The sequence below is a fragment of the Aulonocara sp. 'chitande type north' Nkhata Bay genome, linkage group LG14 (assembly GCF_057382095.1).
Source record: "Aulonocara sp. 'chitande type north' Nkhata Bay isolate Kocher_YH1m ecotype deep benthic linkage group LG14, A_spYH_male_GT1.1, whole genome shotgun sequence".
Taxonomy (NCBI): Eukaryota; Metazoa; Chordata; class Actinopteri; order Cichliformes; family Cichlidae; genus Aulonocara; species Aulonocara sp. 'chitande type north' Nkhata Bay.
This window is the reverse complement of record NC_141357.1, coordinates 18,979,208-18,997,223: the sequence shown is the minus strand read 5'-3', so window position 1 is coordinate 18,997,223 and position 18,016 is coordinate 18,979,208. Positions and strand designations below refer to the sequence as shown.

The 18,016-nt window shown below is 40.5% G+C and overlaps 1 protein-coding gene across 7 annotated transcripts in view; it reads right to left on the bottom strand.

Annotated features, from left to right (window-relative positions):
• gria4a (glutamate receptor, ionotropic, AMPA 4a) overlaps positions 1-18,016 on the bottom strand; it is a 124,929-nt gene that overhangs the window by 59,630 nt on the left and 47,283 nt on the right. For all 7 annotated transcript variants that reach the window (XR_015124665.1, XM_086261373.1, XM_086261374.1 and 4 more), the window contains exon 3: positions 3,099-3,338. Coding sequence is in view for 6 of the 7 variants with exons in the window: in XM_086261373.1 (XP_086117499.1) it covers positions 3,099-3,338 (240 nt within the window). In the remaining variant the exon portion in view is untranslated. The remainder of the gene's footprint in view (positions 1-3,098; positions 3,339-18,016) is intronic.

Here is an 18,016-nt window from a genome sequence, read left to right as displayed (position 1 = left end):
TGAACTGGTGAGGCAGAAGAAAATGAAAGAGTGGATAAAAACTAAACTCAAATGAGCTTATCTGCTTCAGAAACTAAACTGTATTGAACACAAAAAAAATCGAAATGAAATCAGAATTAAAACTAATTGCAGAATACAAACTGATTATATTGTAAGTTACTCAGGTGTTTTGCAGTATGTGTGCCTTCCTATGTACTGTTTTTACACATATTATCTAATGCTTTCAGAAATGGGTATGCACTAATGTAATCTATTTGAATTTGTCTGTGAATGCATTTGCCTTTGCATGCACATGTGCAGTTCTGTGGACATCCACAGTTCGTGCCTCTGTGCGTGCGTGTTAGCAGCTGTCTCTGGAGCAGAGCAGGGTGCATAAAACAGATCACAGTGTTACTGCCTATTTTCCAGCACATTACAGGCAGCAGGTCTTGATGGGAGCCTGTAATGAAGGGCCCTGCCTTGGCCAAGTCATGGGTGAGTACAGCCCAAATTCTTACGCATCCATCTTTCGCTCCATTTCTCCCTCCCATCCCCCTTTCTCTCAAACATTTCCCCTCCTTCCTGTGCTATATGCTACTGTACATCCCCAGAGGCTTGTGATTTTGTCTGTCTACTTATTCCTCCTTTCTGTAATGCTCCCCCTGCCATCCTCCACTGCCCCCCCATCTACCTCCACTTTCTCCTCTTCCTAGCCCTTGCCCCCGTCACCTTGTTTGTCTCCTCCTCTCATGACTCACAGCTAATTTTCTGTCTTTTTGACTTTGCCACCAGCACGACTGACCTAACCTGTGTTTCCTGTTCCCCCTTTTCCTTCCTCTTTTTTTCCCCTTTTGCTCCCCCAGGTAATAACTTAAAACAACGAAGGCCACAGGATGCTGGCTGAGGCACCTACACACATGCACACACACACCCACTATAGTACGGTCTGGGGACTTTACGTCATGTTTGACCTGTGTTTCACTCCCTGTGGCTGGGGATTAGTCTGTGTGGGAGTGTATGTGTGTGTCTATTTGTGCACACATGTAGGTGTGTGTGAGAGAAATAACGTGCCAAGCATCCCCATGACAGTGGTTAGGGTCTGAGGGCATCAGCTGTGCCTGCTCCACTAACTTGCGTGTGCTGCATTTTGGCATGGTCGAATCAAAAGCAGGTGAACGCCGCGAGAGCTGACGCCAAATCTTTGTCTCTGGCTGAAAAGTGCCAAATCACCACTGTTTCAGCTGCTGTCCTTATAAAGTCTGCTCATTAATAATAATGGATTGGATTTATATAGCGCTTTTCAAGGCACCCAAAGCACTTTACAATACCACTATTCATTTACTCTCACATTCATACACTGGTGGAGGCAAGCTACAGTTGTAGCCACAGCTGCCCTGGGGCAGACTGACAGAAGCGAAGCTGCCATATCGCACCATCGGCCCCTCTGGCCAACACCAGTAGGCAGTAGGGTAAAGTGTCTTGCCCAAGGACACAACGACCAGGACAGAGAGCCGAGGGATTGAACCAGCGACCTTCCGGTTACAGATGCGATTCCCAACCCCCTGAGCCACGGTCGCCCATTGCCAGTAATAAAACCTTTGTGTTTCCATGAGAACACAGGGCTAAATATGGGAGTTACTTTATGAAAAAAAAGAAAAAAAAAAGAAAAGAAAGGGTTAAGGCTAAGAGGGGTACGCCCTTACTGCTTTTATAGGAATTAAGAGGGTCAGTAGCAGCTGGGTGCTGCTAATCAAATGTCCTTGATTAACTGATCATCTGCAAGTCTGAGCACCTCTATGAAAGAAAAAGTTTTGACAGTTTGATGTTCTGGAGGATTCAGGAATGTTTTAGCTCAATGCTGCAATCTTCCCAGGAGCTGACGTCCCAGGAAATCCACCATATAGTCAAACAATGCAATGCTCGGACTTAGAAATGCAAAACACCTCCAAGCAATAGGTCTCAGGGTCTATAGGCCTCAGTAAGTGTGTTAAATGTTAAAGTTTGTCACAGCACAATTAGATGAAGATTTACTGTTAAAAAAGTACAACTTTTTTTGAAAGGCTGCCATGAGAAAGCCTCCCCTTAAAAAACAAAAACAAAACAGGGCTGTATGACTTAGGTTTGCAAAGATGCTTTTGAAAAAAAATGTCAAGGCTTTAATGCTTGCATTGGAAAGACATGACCAAAGTGGAGATGCCCAGCAAAGTGCCAAGATTGGTGAAAACCAAACACAACATATCAGCACAAACACCTCATGCCAACTGTTAAGCACAAGCATGGAGGGTTGATCATTTGGGGGCTTGTTTTGAAGCCACAGGACTTGGGTCATCCAACAGGACAATGATCCCAAGCTCAGCAGCAAATCTATAACAGATAGGCTGTAAAAGAAAAGAACCAAGGTGCTGCAAAGACCCAGTCGAAGTCTAGCCCTCAATGCTGTGAGACAGTGTGCGGGACCTTAAGCAAATGCACGCAAACCTCAAATTACAACATTATAAAGCAGAGCGAGCTAACCACAGCAGGTCTTTATCCTGTCTCACCTCCCAGTTGGTCACGGCAGATGGCTGCCCCTCCCTGAGCATGGTTCTACTGGAGGTTTCTTCCTGTTAAAAGGGAGTTTTTCCTTCCCATTGTTGCCAAAGTGTGTGCTTATAGTGGGTCATATGATTGTTGGGTTTTTTCTTTGTATAATTGTGAGGTGTTTACCTTTATAATATAAAGTGCCATGAGGCAACTCTTATTGTGATTTTGTGCTATAAAATAAAACTGAACTGAATTGAATTAAATGTGAAATACTAAAAATCAAAAAGAAAATTATTACTTTAATTTTAAAAAAATTTTTAACACCAAGGATGGATCCAGAAGCTACTGGATCATGTGGTGTATGTAGTATTAACAGAATGGCATTGAGTCCTATGAAAACAATGACACACCTGCCCATTAGCGCTTGGATTTTTTTTCTGTGATTTTTTTCTGACTTTGCTCTTTAAAACTCAGAAGGAATAAAAGTTAAGTAGAAGAAAATTAGAAGTGGTCAGATTTTGTCTTGGTCATAAGACCACTATATATTCAAACTGTTTTTACATGCAACATTAGCGCAGTCATTGCTGGGCATTTACCTCTGTCTGTGTCGTAGAGGAAGACAAATCGGCTCCAGTCATAGTGGTCCAACAGGGACAGCAAAGCTCCTCTGATGGACGGCCGAAGCTGCAGCGTGAACTGGCCCTCGCCTTCAGTGGGGAAGCTGGGTGTCACTAGGCTGATGTGCAGGGCCCCACAAAACGATGTCAGCGTGTTTACTGAACGCTTGTCGTAAAGGCCGAAGATAGCGAAGACCCCCCTTGAATACTGAGAACAGACTGTGGACAGAGAAGAGGTGGAAGATGGAGAGGGGTCGGGGGATAAGGTGTCGGACACAAAAGGGATCCAGGTAGAAGAAGGAAAAAAAGTGGGTAAGTCGACAAAAATACTATATGACACTATATTATACTCAGTGACTCAGCTGCTAGAGAAACGGTCCAAAAACAGCAAGAAGGGAGGATGGAGAAGCCCTTAATTAAATTCACATTGTGGAATCGGGTTTCACATGTGAACCAATTTTAATGAGAGACGGCTTCAACTTGTGTCAGCTATGCACTAACTTTACACTCCTAATTAGACCCACAAACTGCATTTTTTCTTTAATTTATTTTTGAGTTGTGTGTGTGACTGATTTTGCAAATGCCTAATGAAACAGAACAGATCTTGAAAATACATCAGTCATTTTCACATTAGACTGCCTTTGCAAAATGACTTTTATTTCACCCAAAACAGGCCCCAACACAATAGCCCTCCCTGCCACTTCTTATGTACTTCCACATGTAGTTATAAATTACAAGCACAAACATTTGCAGGGGCATGGGTTGAAAACCAGACGCCAACCTAAGCTCCCTGACAAGACATTTTCAAATGCTCACACAAAATCGTTCCCAGTTGCCAAAATTCATGTTGCTTCTTATGCCTTTTTTGAGAAAATTAAAATGAAATCCAAACTCCTAACAGCTTTTAGATCCTTAAGATCCATCTCTGCACACATACAGACATGCAGAGCCAAATAAATAAATAAAAAATCCGAGACCAAGCCACGAGTTCACTTCAAATATAGTCATTTTCTGCTACAGCACTGCAGCTCAGTCGCCAAACATCCGGAAGCTTTCAAACATGACAGAGAGAAGACTAAAAAGCTCTGACATCTTCCGCTATGTCGCTTCTGCAAAATTCTACCCTCTGCTTTGTTTTGTCATTCATCTTTGTAGCTCAACCAAGAAAAAAGCATTTGGTATGTGAATAGAGGAATCCTCCATATTCTCAAAAAAAGAAGAGGACAGAAATTAAGCGAGTGAAGTCTAAGAAAACTGTGTCATCATTTATTTCTTTTTATAGGATTTAATGTTTCACTTCGGCTGCCCACTTTCTCTTTTATCCTCTTATTCCCTCCTCCTCTTTCTTTTCTAAGTCCCATTCTTCCTTTCTTTCAAACAGCCATGTTTTTAGACTTCAGCTCTACCCTGCATCATAATTCATTCTCCGCCCCATCATACGTCACACTGGAGTAAACAGTAAGGCACGAAGACTGCAGGGTTTGCTTTTGGCAACTGTCAGGCATTACTCTAAATTCCTTCCTGTCTTTCTCCCTCTATTTATCTTCTTGTGCATCACATCACCTCATACCTTTGCCCCTTTCTTTAGTTTTCCAGGCAGATGCTCCATCCATCCTCTCTCTTTCAGCTTCCACCATCATCCACTTTCCTTCATCTATAGCTGCCTCCTCTTCCTGTTCCTCCTGCTCTCCCTCCCCCTGGGACTCAGAGTAATTCCATTATCAGCTATAAGCCTCAGTGGGGGTAAACACTGAGGGAGATGCAGCTTTGACGCTTGGGCTTGTGGCAATTAAACAAAGCTGAGGCCCCTACACCCAGGAGGCGATAAGGCAGGGATTTAGTCTCTGATTATGACAGGAGCTAAATGTCTTCAATTCAGAGAACTAGCATACTAGACGTACTTAGCATGCGTCATTCAGCAGTAGCTGAGTCATGGCGTTCTTAAAGTCAATGTTCTTAGTGTCTTCACAAATGAGTTTTACAACTTTTTCCCAGATTTCGGTTGATATTTCAGTGCACATGAGCGTAACATAAGCGATGCTGAAATGAGGTTGTGTTATAAGATAATAAAAAAAGATTGTACTTTTTTAGTGAAGTGCCAGGAAAGTGCAGTACTTGGAGTTTCATCTATTATAAATGCTAAAGAAAATCCATTTGTATGTATAAATCTCAGTACAACTGGCTTGATTTTGGATGAATTTGTGGTAAAAGGATCAACTATTTTGAGTTAAGGAAAAAACCCAGCAGAATGAGAAATAATAGAACTGAAGCACTGAACATGTGAGCTGACATCCTGGGTAGCAGATTGGAGCAGAGCTCCTGTGCCAGCTGATGACTTCTTTTGAAATTTGACTGAAACTTCTGGCTTAGATGCAGCTTATGACATCACTTGTCTTCAAATTTGAATTTTCCCTCTACCTCATGGGCCTCCATCAAAACCTAAAGAAATATTGATAGCCTTAATCCCAAACCAGTCTATTTTTATACAATACCAAGACAGCTGCAACTATACACACAGGCCCAGAGCACATAACTGAAATCCCACTTTTCATTCATCTGAGCTTTCATTCTTAGCTTCTGTTCTCCATCTATCGCTTCTTCTTTTTTCTATTCGTGCTTCCTGATGTTGGTTTTGCCTTTCTTACACTCATTGTCTTCCTTTCTCTCTTGATTCCCTTTCTGATCTATGCCTCTATTGGCTTTTTTTTTTTCTGAAACCCTCTCCACCAACACCACCCTGCCGCAAGGCTGGAATGTGCCAGACAGTGGCGTCATTGTAATAAAATGTGTGCTAAGCTTGCTTCATAAAGCTTTAATGAGAGGAAGGGACCAGCGGCATGGTACATCATCACCACAGTTAAAGCACTGGACACAATAGGTCTCCAGGGACATCTCCTACATTTACATCTAGTTGCTCCCCCTTCACTTGTTCACGAGCATCTCCTTTTTTGTTAATGTACAGTCTGTTTTTTGATTCTTAATTACTCGCTCTGTCTGTCAAACATCTCTGTTTCTCTGCGCATACCCTTCCATAAATCTGATGTCCTTCCTTTGTCTGCATTACTCAAGCCTCTACATCCACGGCCGTCCATGTTATTCTCTGATTTGTATCTCTGTGCTTATATAGAAAGCCCTCTCAATCATCTGCATACTCTGCAAAATCACTTTATTTCTTGTTTTCACATTCAAATTTGTCCAATTTGCATAACAGGGAAGAAAGAATGTTGCTGAAACAGTACAATAATTCACAGTCTAACAGAGTCGCTCTCTTTGCTTCTGGTGTTGTTTGCTCTTTAACCATTTTCCCTCTCAAATTCCTCACCATGATGCTGATGTCTTTACGACAGCTTCTTGCTTTTCTTTTGTTAACATAGCAGAGAGAATAGATACCTTCTGTAATTAAATCACGTTGGATGTGCATGAAATTCAAAAACTTAATTTGTTCTTGTTCAGATGACATGATACAATCTAGGAAGAGTGGTTAGTTGCCTGGACTCACGAAATTCACAAGATTACACGAGATGTCAAACCACAGGAAGAGGCAGACAACCATACACACCACGTGTATTGTATGTATTACTATTTACTATGGTTTAACTTGTCAAGGACAAAAACATAAAGAAAATTCTGCATCAAGCATAGCTTTCCTACTTTTGTTGAGTACCACCATGGTTCAATGCCATGGTGGTACGTGCTGTTGCCTCAGAGCAAGAAGGTCCTGGGTTCAAGTCCACAATCTGGCCAAGTTTGCAATGGGTTCTCTCTGCGTACTCTGGTTTCCTCCACAGTTAAAAGTCATGCAGTTATTAGGGTAAGGGTAATTGGTGATTCTAAATTACCCAAAGGTGTTAAAGTGCAAATGGTTGTTTGTCTCTATGTGATAGTCTGGCGACCTGTCCAGGATGTACCCTGCCCCTCTTACCCTATCACTTCCGCAGCCCAGATAAAGATAAGAGGATGGGTGGATTGGAAGTTGCTCTAAATCCGTTGAATTTTTTTGTTGAACATTATGTAATATGAACACAACATGCACTACAGACAGAAGTTACATTTGTTCATTCAACAAGATTATCACTGGTGTAACAAACAAATATTTTACTAGTTCATGTAACAAGACTGACTTTTCACTTGCCAAAGTGTTTAAACAATATAACATGACTTTAAATAAATTTAAGTAGACTAACTTGGTACAAACAACAACAAACATATATTGTGTGGAAACAACACAATCAAGATGGATTAATATAACATGATTTGTTTAGATGGAATATAAGTGGCAAGATGAAATTACGTTCATCCAATGAATTATTTTTTTTGAGTGTACGCATATACAGACCCATACTGTAGATGCTGTAGTTACCTTCACACACAAGCATCCCTCCATCCTCCAAAGCACACATGCAATTCTCAGTCTGTGATCTCCCATTATCTTGAGGCAAAGGCCAAAATAAAGCACACACATGAGCAAATGAGGAGTACAAGCTTGTTTAAAAGCCATAAGGTGCATTTTCCCTGACATTGCCTGGGGCTGCCTACAGGGTAGAGCAGTAGTACCCAAGAATGGGGTGGGGAGTGGGGACGTGGTGAATACCAATAATCAATTTTATGTGCAATATAATTATAGACAAATGAACTGCACAATGGCTTACACTGAAAGTTCACGTTTAACTCATTTACCCAGGGGTAAGCTCTGGAGAAGCAAGCTCCTGTGCTTTTTTGTTCCAGCGCAGCAAAAGTGAAAGTCCAGATTTTCAAAGAAAAAATATTTAACTGCTTGAGGATGATCCTTTGAACAGTAAAATGTCCACAGTGACTGAGACTCCTACTGTATGTGAAATTAGTTATTCTATTCAAAAACACATTGTGCCAGTTAGGATTAATGTTCATTTTTTGCTCTGGTAATTTCTAATGTCTTGCTCTGACCTGTACTTCCTCCCTGGCTCATGTTCCTGATTGTCATCACCTATCTCTTGTTACCCAGCTGTATCCATTCCTGCTGATTATACCTCTGTGTGTGTATGTGTGTGTGTGTTTGTAGCCACAGAGTCTTTCTTGAGTTATCTGATCCAGCTTTGTCTGTTTGTGGAACTCCTGGTTTATTGTGGTCTCTAAAAACCTAAAAAGAACCCACACAGACATGTGGAGAACTCCCCACAGAAGGGACCCAGCCACCAGTGGGTTCAAACCCAGGGGCTTGTTGTTGTGGGGTGACAGTGCTAACCACTGCACCATTCTAGAAGTTTCGTTTATTACACAGTGAAGCACTACATTTGTATGGGCATCAAAAGCTCTGTTAAAGAGGACCATTATAAAGACAAGATAGGAGTTTGGAGATCAATAAAATCTGGCAGAGAGCAAAGTCACTGTATGGATTTCAGATTAGTTCCCATATAATACACCATACTGGAGATTATGACACAATGGAGCAACTCCTTGCAAAAAGCTGCCGGCACCACAAAGGTTAGAAAAGAAAAGAAATTTCATAATATGCCTGTAAAATTGTTTTACTGTTTTCTCCCATTTGGTTCTTTAGAATTGTTGTCTGAAGACCAACAAGGATACCCAATGGTATGTTTTCTATAAAATCATGCAACAGTAAAACACATGAAACACTTTTCCCCACAGCTCTTCTTAAAAAGCAAACAGGTTAACAGATGCTTCTGTAATAGACAATCATGCACACTTTTTACACACGTTTATTTTTAAATCAAGAAAGCAGCTTTTTATCCACTCTATTTATGAGCAGAAAAGAAAAGAAAAAAGGTATGAAGTCAGGCTAAAAGCCTAAAGATTAATATTCTTTGAGAGAAAATGCTCACTACTTTATAAAATAGATCAAAATTAGGAGGCATCCGAGAGCTTTTTAAGCAATGGCCAATTGTTCAGCACCAAAATAAAGAGGTATGCACAGCAGTATAAGCAATATAAGCAAGAGGCATAAACGAGTTATGAAGAATTAAATATTTTTGTGGTTTCCTTCCCGGAGACATTATTATAACGCATTCTTCTCCCTAGAAGAGCTACCTAAAGAGTTTTTTGAATCTCATGGGATATGTTTATCCAGTTTAATAAAACATATTTATAATGCAAAAATCTGCAAACATGCAGAAAACAATTGATCAGACATTTTCAGGGACACCATGCCTCAAGTGGGCTAATTAGTAGCATTATAAAGACAAGATAAACCTTGAAAATCAATAGTCTGGGAAGAACATTCGACCACCTTATGGATTTCATATCGAATCCTCTCCAGTAGAACATAGCTAATAGGATAACTGAGCCACAACAGCTTCATAAACAGGGGCAGTGATTATTGAGAATGATAGATTGCTATGTACCCTACTGTGTGTGTGTGTGTGTGTGTGTGTGTGTGTGTGTGTCTGGTTTTGCTGTGCTTGTGAATAAGGCCATTCATTTCTCTGTCTGCCTACTTCTCCCGTCTATCTTGCTCTGTCGTCCCTTTTTTCTTCCCTCTTTCACAAAACTGCCTCAAGCAGAGAGAAAACGGAGGCTTCGGTTGTTCTCAGTGAGGGAAGGAAAGAAGAAATGGAGAGAGAGAGAAAAGCAAGAGAGGAAGAGAGTAGTTCCAAAACCCACGAGGGGCTCTGACAGCAAGAGAGTGTAAAGTCTGCCAAGCAGACAGTGCAGAGGAAAAGAAGAGGTAGAGAAAGATATTTACAAACAGAGAGAAAGAGAAAGTGAGGAAATACTGCTCTGGAGGGCAGTGAAGGAATAGAAAAGGCTTGGAAATTAGTCCTTAAATGCACTCATAGCCATTTGAATGTGTTGGGAGTCAGGTCTTCACATTAATAAACACAAGCACACACTGACGTTTACACTAACACACTGACACACACCGACACACACACATGCACAGCTGCTTCAAAGAGCATTCATAATATGTCTTTTTTTAGGACCAGTGTCTGAATACAGGGTTGAATGTCGGGTCAGGGGTGAGGGACATCAGGAGAAAATGCTCCTGGGTAGAACTACCACACTTACTTCTTTATTCTCTTTGATTGCATCTTTCTGCTTCTCTGCACCTGTTCATCCTCCTCACTCCTCCCCAGCTCCTCCCCCAGGGCCTGTCCCCGAGGCTTCTAAGAATAAGAATAATGACTGGGGAAAATGAGGACAGGTACCCAAGAGAGAGGCAACTACAGTACTTGTGTGGCCTTTAGTGTTATCCCATTTAGGGAATACTAATAGTTGGTGACACTATGGCTCACTCCCTGCTATCAAATATATGTAAAAATAAATACTTGGACACTCTAGTTCTTACTTTCGGATCATTTATCCTGTGACTGAGGTGAGTTAAATGTTACTAATTTTCTGCAGTTCACAGTGAGTTGAGGTTATTGGCTGTCTATCTCAGTCACCTAGAGAATATGTTCATATAGAGTAAATATATTAGCAAATCTTACAGTGCATTTCATTTGCAAACCCACAGGTTTTTCTTTTACAGTGAAATTTCCACTTGCACGCTTTGGTGTAACTTCAGCAGCTCTCAAGTTTTCTGTACTTGTGTGAGTATACAGTCTTGTTGGTAAAAACCGATTTTTACCGACAGGATCGTATAGACTTATATCAGTGTAGGAGCTTCTCAAGGAGTCTCACATTATGCTGTGGGAGATGTTGCAACAGCCTGAAAAGACATTCTGGAGAAAACTAAACAAAAGAAATATTTGCCATAGTTTTGCTAACTTTTTTGACTTTTTCTAGTCCTACATCAACAAAGACTTTTTCTTTTTGGCGACACTTATTGTTCCAGAAAAGACTGCAGTGAGCTCAGTGTGCCTATAAGAGCGAATGCGAACAGCAATGGTCTGTGGTGACGTCACAGAAGGAGTGCAACAACAAACAATCAGCGCGGTGCCCAAGAACCTGCCATAAATGTTTGTTGAAGCAGAGGTTATGATCAGTGATGGGAATAACGACATTACAAGTAACGGCGTTACTTTTTTCAGTACTATTCCCATCGTTACAACGCCGTTACCGTTAGAGAGATTTGTGACGTTTAGCGTGTTTGGAGTGTGTAGTTAATGTGTTGTCTTGTGTAGTTAGTGTGTAGTGTTGTGGATAGTTTGGTGTTGTGTTTCAGAACAATGAGGCGACTGCTGTCTCCAGGTAGAAAAAGGAGTGATACACCTGCTGTCAGACCTGCAGGTATCAGGCTGTGATGTTCTCCTTTATAGTGGATGGAAATTATTTTTTTGAAGTGGCACAAATAATTTGTGTGGCATCTTATTGAATGCAGAACAGCTGATTGTTCTGTAAATAGTTTGAAATGGTTATAACAAAGGGTAAAAGGCTGCAAATAACTTTGTTGTTTGCAAAACTTGTGCATATGATTTTAAAATTGACAATTTATATTTGCATTTAAAGTTATGAAATAGGATTCATTAAACATGTTTGTGGTTGTTACAGTAAAAATAATAACTTTCTACTCGGATTTTATGTTTTTTGTCTGATTTTAGATCAATTGTTAATTGTGTTAATACAGTATGTCAAAATGAAAACATAACTATAAATTCAGACACGTGAGGATGATACCAAACAAGGCAAAGTAAATAGTTTTTAAAGCTGAAATGTAGAGGGAAAATTAAAAGTAGTCAAAAATGGCCAATTATACCCTGGACCCCAGAGGGTTAAACATTTTTTTTTTTAAAGTAAAGCAATAGTTACTTTTCAAGTAATTAATTACTTTTAGAATCTTGTAACTCAGTTACTAACTCAGTTACTTTTTTGAAGAAGTAACTAGTAACTATAATTAATTACTTTTTCAAAGTAACTTGCCCAACACTGTTTATGATATTCACCTTAATTTCTGCAAAGCTGAAATGCACGTATGTAAACATTAATCTCTGGTCTTACTATCATGTGCTTTATAGGTCCATCACGCAGTCTAACCAACCAACATGCTTAACTTAGGAAATAAATCGTATCCAGAGCTCCAAATGTAATTGCAGAACACATTTAGAAACACAAATTTGTCTGCAAAATGTGTTCTCATTAGGGCTGGGTATCGTCACTGATTTCTAGAATCGATTCGATCCACGATTCGATTTGATTCGATTTGAATTGGGGAAATTTTGCCTCAGACAGTCAGAAATATTATAATCCTGATCACTTACCAATACATATCTATATTTTTACATCTATAAAAAGAAAGCTGACACTTGTGAGATGTTATCAAAGATGTAAGCATCACAGCAGATTCCTTTGTGTCAAAGTAACTGAGGATAAAACACAGAAAAACATGAAGGCGGTTTTCCTGGTCTGGGTTTTTATAGCAGATGACCTTAAAAATATTGTGCAGTCAAAAACGAAATGAAGCAGAGCAAAGTTACAGAGGTTTGATTAGAGACAGCTAAGCATTTTGCAACTTTGCATAATTTTAAAAAGTTTAAATTTGTTCAGTATTGAACAGCAGAAATGACTACTTTTAATTTTCCCTCTACATTTCAGCTTTAAAAACTATTTACTTTGCCTTGTTTGGTATCATCCTCACGTGTACGAACCTTCCAGATCTCTCAGGTCATCTGGATCCGGTTTTTTATCAGTTCCCAGAATCAGAACCAGACACTGAGAAGCTGCATTCAGCTTTTATGCTCCACATATCTGGAACTCCCAGAAAGCCTCAGATCAGCTGAAACACTCAGTTTATTTAAATCCAGGTTGAAGACTCACCTATTCTCAGCTGCATTTGAATAAAACACCAAATCCACAATGTTAAGCTTAAATTTCAAAATTTACATTTTAACTACTGATTTTATCTACTGTTTTTTTTAAAATAATTTTTAAATCATGCTTTTTATTTGCACTTTGAATCACCTTGTTGTTGAATTGTGCTATATAAATAAACTTGCCTTACCTTCTTGTCGGAAGTACGTAAAAAAAACAAAAACAAAACAGCGGCCAACACCGTAGACTGGTGGGTAATAAGTAGGGGTGGGTTTTGATTATTGATTTAGAGAGAGAGCAAGCTCTACATGAAGTGTGATTTTATCGTGGTGGAAGCAAAACAGCAAAAGTAAGAGGAAATTCGTGACTATGTTTATGTGAAGCGAAATGTGAAGCGTAGTTTGGATTGTCTTTGGCTGCTGGTTCAGTCAGTATTGTTTGGAGAGATATAAAACCTGCAGCTTCAGAATCTAGCGCAAAAAGGACGTAAACACAAAGCGCCCACTGACACTTCAAAATCAGTGAGCTGTCGGCTTTCAGCACCGACGGCGTGTCCGTGTCCACATACGTGCGTCGGGTGAGAAAGGCAACATCTCACTGATTCGGATGCGTTGGGTCGTGTTTTGTGTTCACGTCTTTGTGCAGAATCTGTGTACCTGCTCTCATTTACTGTTTTAGCTGTTTGGTGGTTGTAGAAATTTTGTGAGGTTTAACCTGAGATTCTGGCGTTTCGGGCAAAATAAATTTATATTTAAAAATTGATTCAGGATTTTAATTAATTGATATCGCGTTATCCAACCCAGAATCAATTTTAATCCATAAATCGTTAATCAAAACCCACCTCTAGTTCTCATGCCAGGGTGTCAAATACCCCTAAGGTGTCTTTTGGCGTCAGTATTCTCCAAGTTTGTCACACTGCTCCGAGCTGTTTTCACTCACTGCTTTGCTGGAATGCGGTACCAAAGCTAGTTTGTCAGATGTGGAAGCAGATGATGTTTTAAGTTAAATGAGCTCTTTAACATCATCCACCCTACAAAAATGGAGTGGAAAGCATATCAAAAAAATAGACTTCTTCCTCATTTTTTGAATTGCACAAACATGAAATTGACATTTCGTAAAGAGTCACTTCTGGTTTTGAACATTTTTAATAACCTGTCTTAATGTGGTGTGAAGCCTGCACATCAGGGCTATAATGAGCTTCAAAAATTGCTTCTTAATATTAAGTTTGTGGCATTTTCCTGCATTAGTCAACTCTGAAAATGGAGGGTTCTAATAAAATGGGGAGCAAGGGAATTACATGCACAAGTGATTGAACACCGATGTGAGTTGTAACTGTTATTGTCTCAGTCCAATGAGCCATGGACACGACCAATCAGCAGTTCTGTTTTCTGTGTAGTCGTGAGGAAGCGATCGCATTTTGGTAACATCTCATTAGTGTCTCAAGTTCATATCTCTTAGCTCAGCACATTACTTTGGAACATGAGGCTCTTCTAGAAAAGATTCTGCTGCCCACACGTCACAGAGATTTACTGCAATTGAAAACTAACATAACCAGGTTAAGAATGATGCTGCACTTACAAGCCTCAAACACCAACACACACAGCCACACGACTGATGTGCCACCGTTTAGTGTGATCATTTTTGTAAGTTGTGGGGCACGATCGCCCCACAACTTACAAAAATGATCACACTAAACGGCAACCTTCCGATTACAAGGCAAACTCCCAACTCTTGAGCCACGATCGGCTCAAGAGTTGGGAGTTTGCCTTGTAATCGGAAGGTTGCCGGTTCGAGCCCCGGCTTGGACAGTCTCGGTCATTGTGTCCTTGGGCAAGACACTTCACCCGTTGCCTACTGGTGGTGGTCAGAGGGCCCGGTGGCGCCAGTGTCTAGCAGCCTCGCCTCTGTCAGTGTGCCCCAGGGTGGCTGTGGCTACAATGTAGCTTGCCATCACCAGTGTGTGAATGGGTGGATGACAGGTTGTGTAAAGCGCTTTGGGGTCCTTAGGGACTAGAAAGGCGCTATACAAATACAGGCCATTTACCATTTAAGTAGCAATTGCAATAAATAGTCCACCTTCCTAAATATCTTACCATTTATGAAACAAAACAATGCTTGAATGTCCCCAGGATTGTCTTTACCGAGGCGTGTTATCAATCTTGTAATGGAGAACCTGACAAAAAGTCTCAAAGCAAAGTTCCAGCCCAAAGCAGATCTGCTCACAGCTTGATACACCAGTAAAACATGCATGCACACACAGACTCCCACATCTGCACGCGCAGTTGGAGCAGCATATACAACGCGCTACAAAAAACTTTGTCTCAACAGTGAGGTCTGCAACTTCTGAGATAAAAGATGGAGAGAGTAAGGAAGGGGGAGGGAAATGATAAGAGGGAAAGAACGACGGAGACTACACATCACCTGTCACAGGGCTTTGCTACCATATGGGATGCAGTTTTTTAAATAGGGATAATCTATAGTGTGTGCATGCATGCGTGTGTGTGTGTGTGTGTGAGTGAGTAAGAGACAGTGTTTTTTTTCAGTCATCTTTAAGGAGTACTAACGATAGCTAAAACCCCCTTGGGCTGTCCAGTATGAACACAGGCACCTCATCCCCCCCAACCCCACCCCCCACACACACACAGACACACACACACACACACACACACACACACACACACACACAGCCAATATCAAAACCATTCATCACAGTAGACAAGGGAGGAGGGAGGGCAGGAGAAGAAAGTAAGGAGGAGAGAAAGAAACTCTCTATGCCAGCCTCATATTGTATGTAAGTACTGTGCTTTTATCTCCCCCGAGGAGTGATCGCACAGAAAAATCTGCAAAATAAAAAAAAAAAAAGCCCACCACTTTCCAATGGTATAGCACACTTGATGTGTACTTTTCTCTTGTGATGTGCCTTGTGCTATCCATGCAGTTTTGCAACCATCCAAAAGCCAATTTAATATTCTCCGCTTGTTCATTTCACACTCTGATTCAACAGCCCAAGGTGCGTAAAGCCGTTTTACTGGACAGCTTTAGGTATTTTTTGAAGTGGATGCTCCTTCTGCTCTACGCTCTGTGTGATTGCTTCTTAGGAGCGCCTGCAAAAACATGATAAGTAGCAATCACACGGAGCGCTAACTAGGTCATATGTGCACAAGTGCATCACGGTGACTATAGTTACCACTACTTAGTAGCTAATTACTATTGTCAAATAGTATCCTTAGCCTTCATCATCAGTGATGAAAGAAAAAGTTAATGTGACAAAACTCAAAACTGTGGTTGTGGTTTGGATAGGTTTAGGTACAGAGTGAGATGAAAGTACACCCTCTTTAAAGTCTATGATTTTACTTATCAGGAGGTGTTGTGCGTAACAAACTTTAAAACCGTATGAAGATGATATTTTTTTTATCATGTTCTGATATGTAAAACCTTCCATTTGCCTGCAGCTTTGGAAAACGATCACAGTTTGGATGAGAATAAGGAGTTTTGTTATGGGTCAAACTGCTACTTTCTCAGGGTTACAGGACCTCTGTTGTCATGGTCGTAATAACTTCCTTGCCATGGTTGAAAGGAACCCATTTCAACTGCCAATATGCAATCTCCTGTGTAAAAAGACCCCACTTTGTTAAGCTGACAATCTATTCGAACTTGGTAAATTCCTACAGCTCAAACTAGCTGCTTTGTCATTTGAATATTTTTTGTGCGACTTGCTGAAATGGCTGGTGCCGTCCTTTCAGAGGATGTGAGAAAGGCAGTTGTTTCTACTTATTTCTATTTCAACGTCCAAGGAATCAATGAGGATCTGAGTTAGTGTCCAATGACAATTCTGAGTCTTATTAACGTTCCAAAAGTTGCTCTGTGTTACTCTGTTTAACACACAGCATGTCTCAGAAATAGCTGAATAACACATAACAAGAAAAGGCTGCCGGTCTGATATTGACTGTAAAATTGTGAGAGGACACAAAGCAGCTGATTTTATCTCAGGTCTTTTTTTCTCGCAGGGCCGTCAGCAAAGCTCTGACTACTGACTGATGCATATTGAGCCAGACAATGCAACTGTTTGAATAGCTGTCAGTGAAAACCATCTCTCAAAGTTCAACTACTGTTGCTTGATTTTTCTGTTAAAAAATAAAAGATTGCAAAATGTGTCTGTGTTTCTGTTTCATGTTTATCTCTGACCTCGTCTCTTCCTTTCTGATGATAACATTTAAGAGTAGAAATGATTAGAAATGAGCACGAGAATTGAATTGTGGACTATCTACATCATCCAGATGCACAGTCACCCAAAAATTGCATATGTGTGTGTGCTGCACATCTGTCTTCTCCTATCACTATAACTACAACAAATGGAGGAACTGTTACTTAATGGCTTGTTTGAAATAGTAATACAAATATGTCCGGATGCCACTATTTATGCGTTTGTGTGTCCTTCCAGCTGAGCACAGGTCCACGGTGATTGAGTGTGCTCACAAGATAAACAGAGCAGTAATGTAAGGGAGGTAATGGCGTCCCATCACCCATTTCTCCTGCTGTCTCAGTGCTCCCCCTCGCTATTCCTCATCCTTTCTTCAGCCCATCTATCTTGCTCTCCTGCTGATCTCTGTCTTCTTCTTCATCTCTTTCCATCCGCCGAGCTCTCACCTCCAGTTAGTGTGACTCTATCCTTTAGATGAATTCATGTAAATTCAATTACATTTAAAACTTTAAGTTTGAATTGAATCGAGTCAAATCGAGTCAAGTCTAAACAAACTTAGTCACGTTAATTTCATCTGCCTCATCTTACAGTACAAGTTGGCAGTGGCAGGAGAAAAAGGAAAGCAGATGTCTGCTGAATGAATGATTGGTTTAATCCCCAGCTCTTAATGTCCATATGTCCTTTAGGATAAAGCTGAACTTCAAACGTCTGCTTATGCACAGCCATTACACAGCTGCTGTTAGTGGATGAATGAGAAGAAAATGAACACAAAAAAAGCATTTTTTCCCCCTCCTCATTTACACTTTCTACATTACCTTTAAGATGTCGGTAGCTTTTAGACTCCATTAACATTATTCAAGAAGATAATCACAGGTCTGTTATATAAAAAGAGATTTGGGTCATAGTGCATTAATTAGTAGTAACATGTTACAATAGGTACAAAATACCTATAGTGTGGTTAATGTGAGCTAAAATGAGCTGGCTTCGTGTTTGTCATGGAAGTTATTACAAG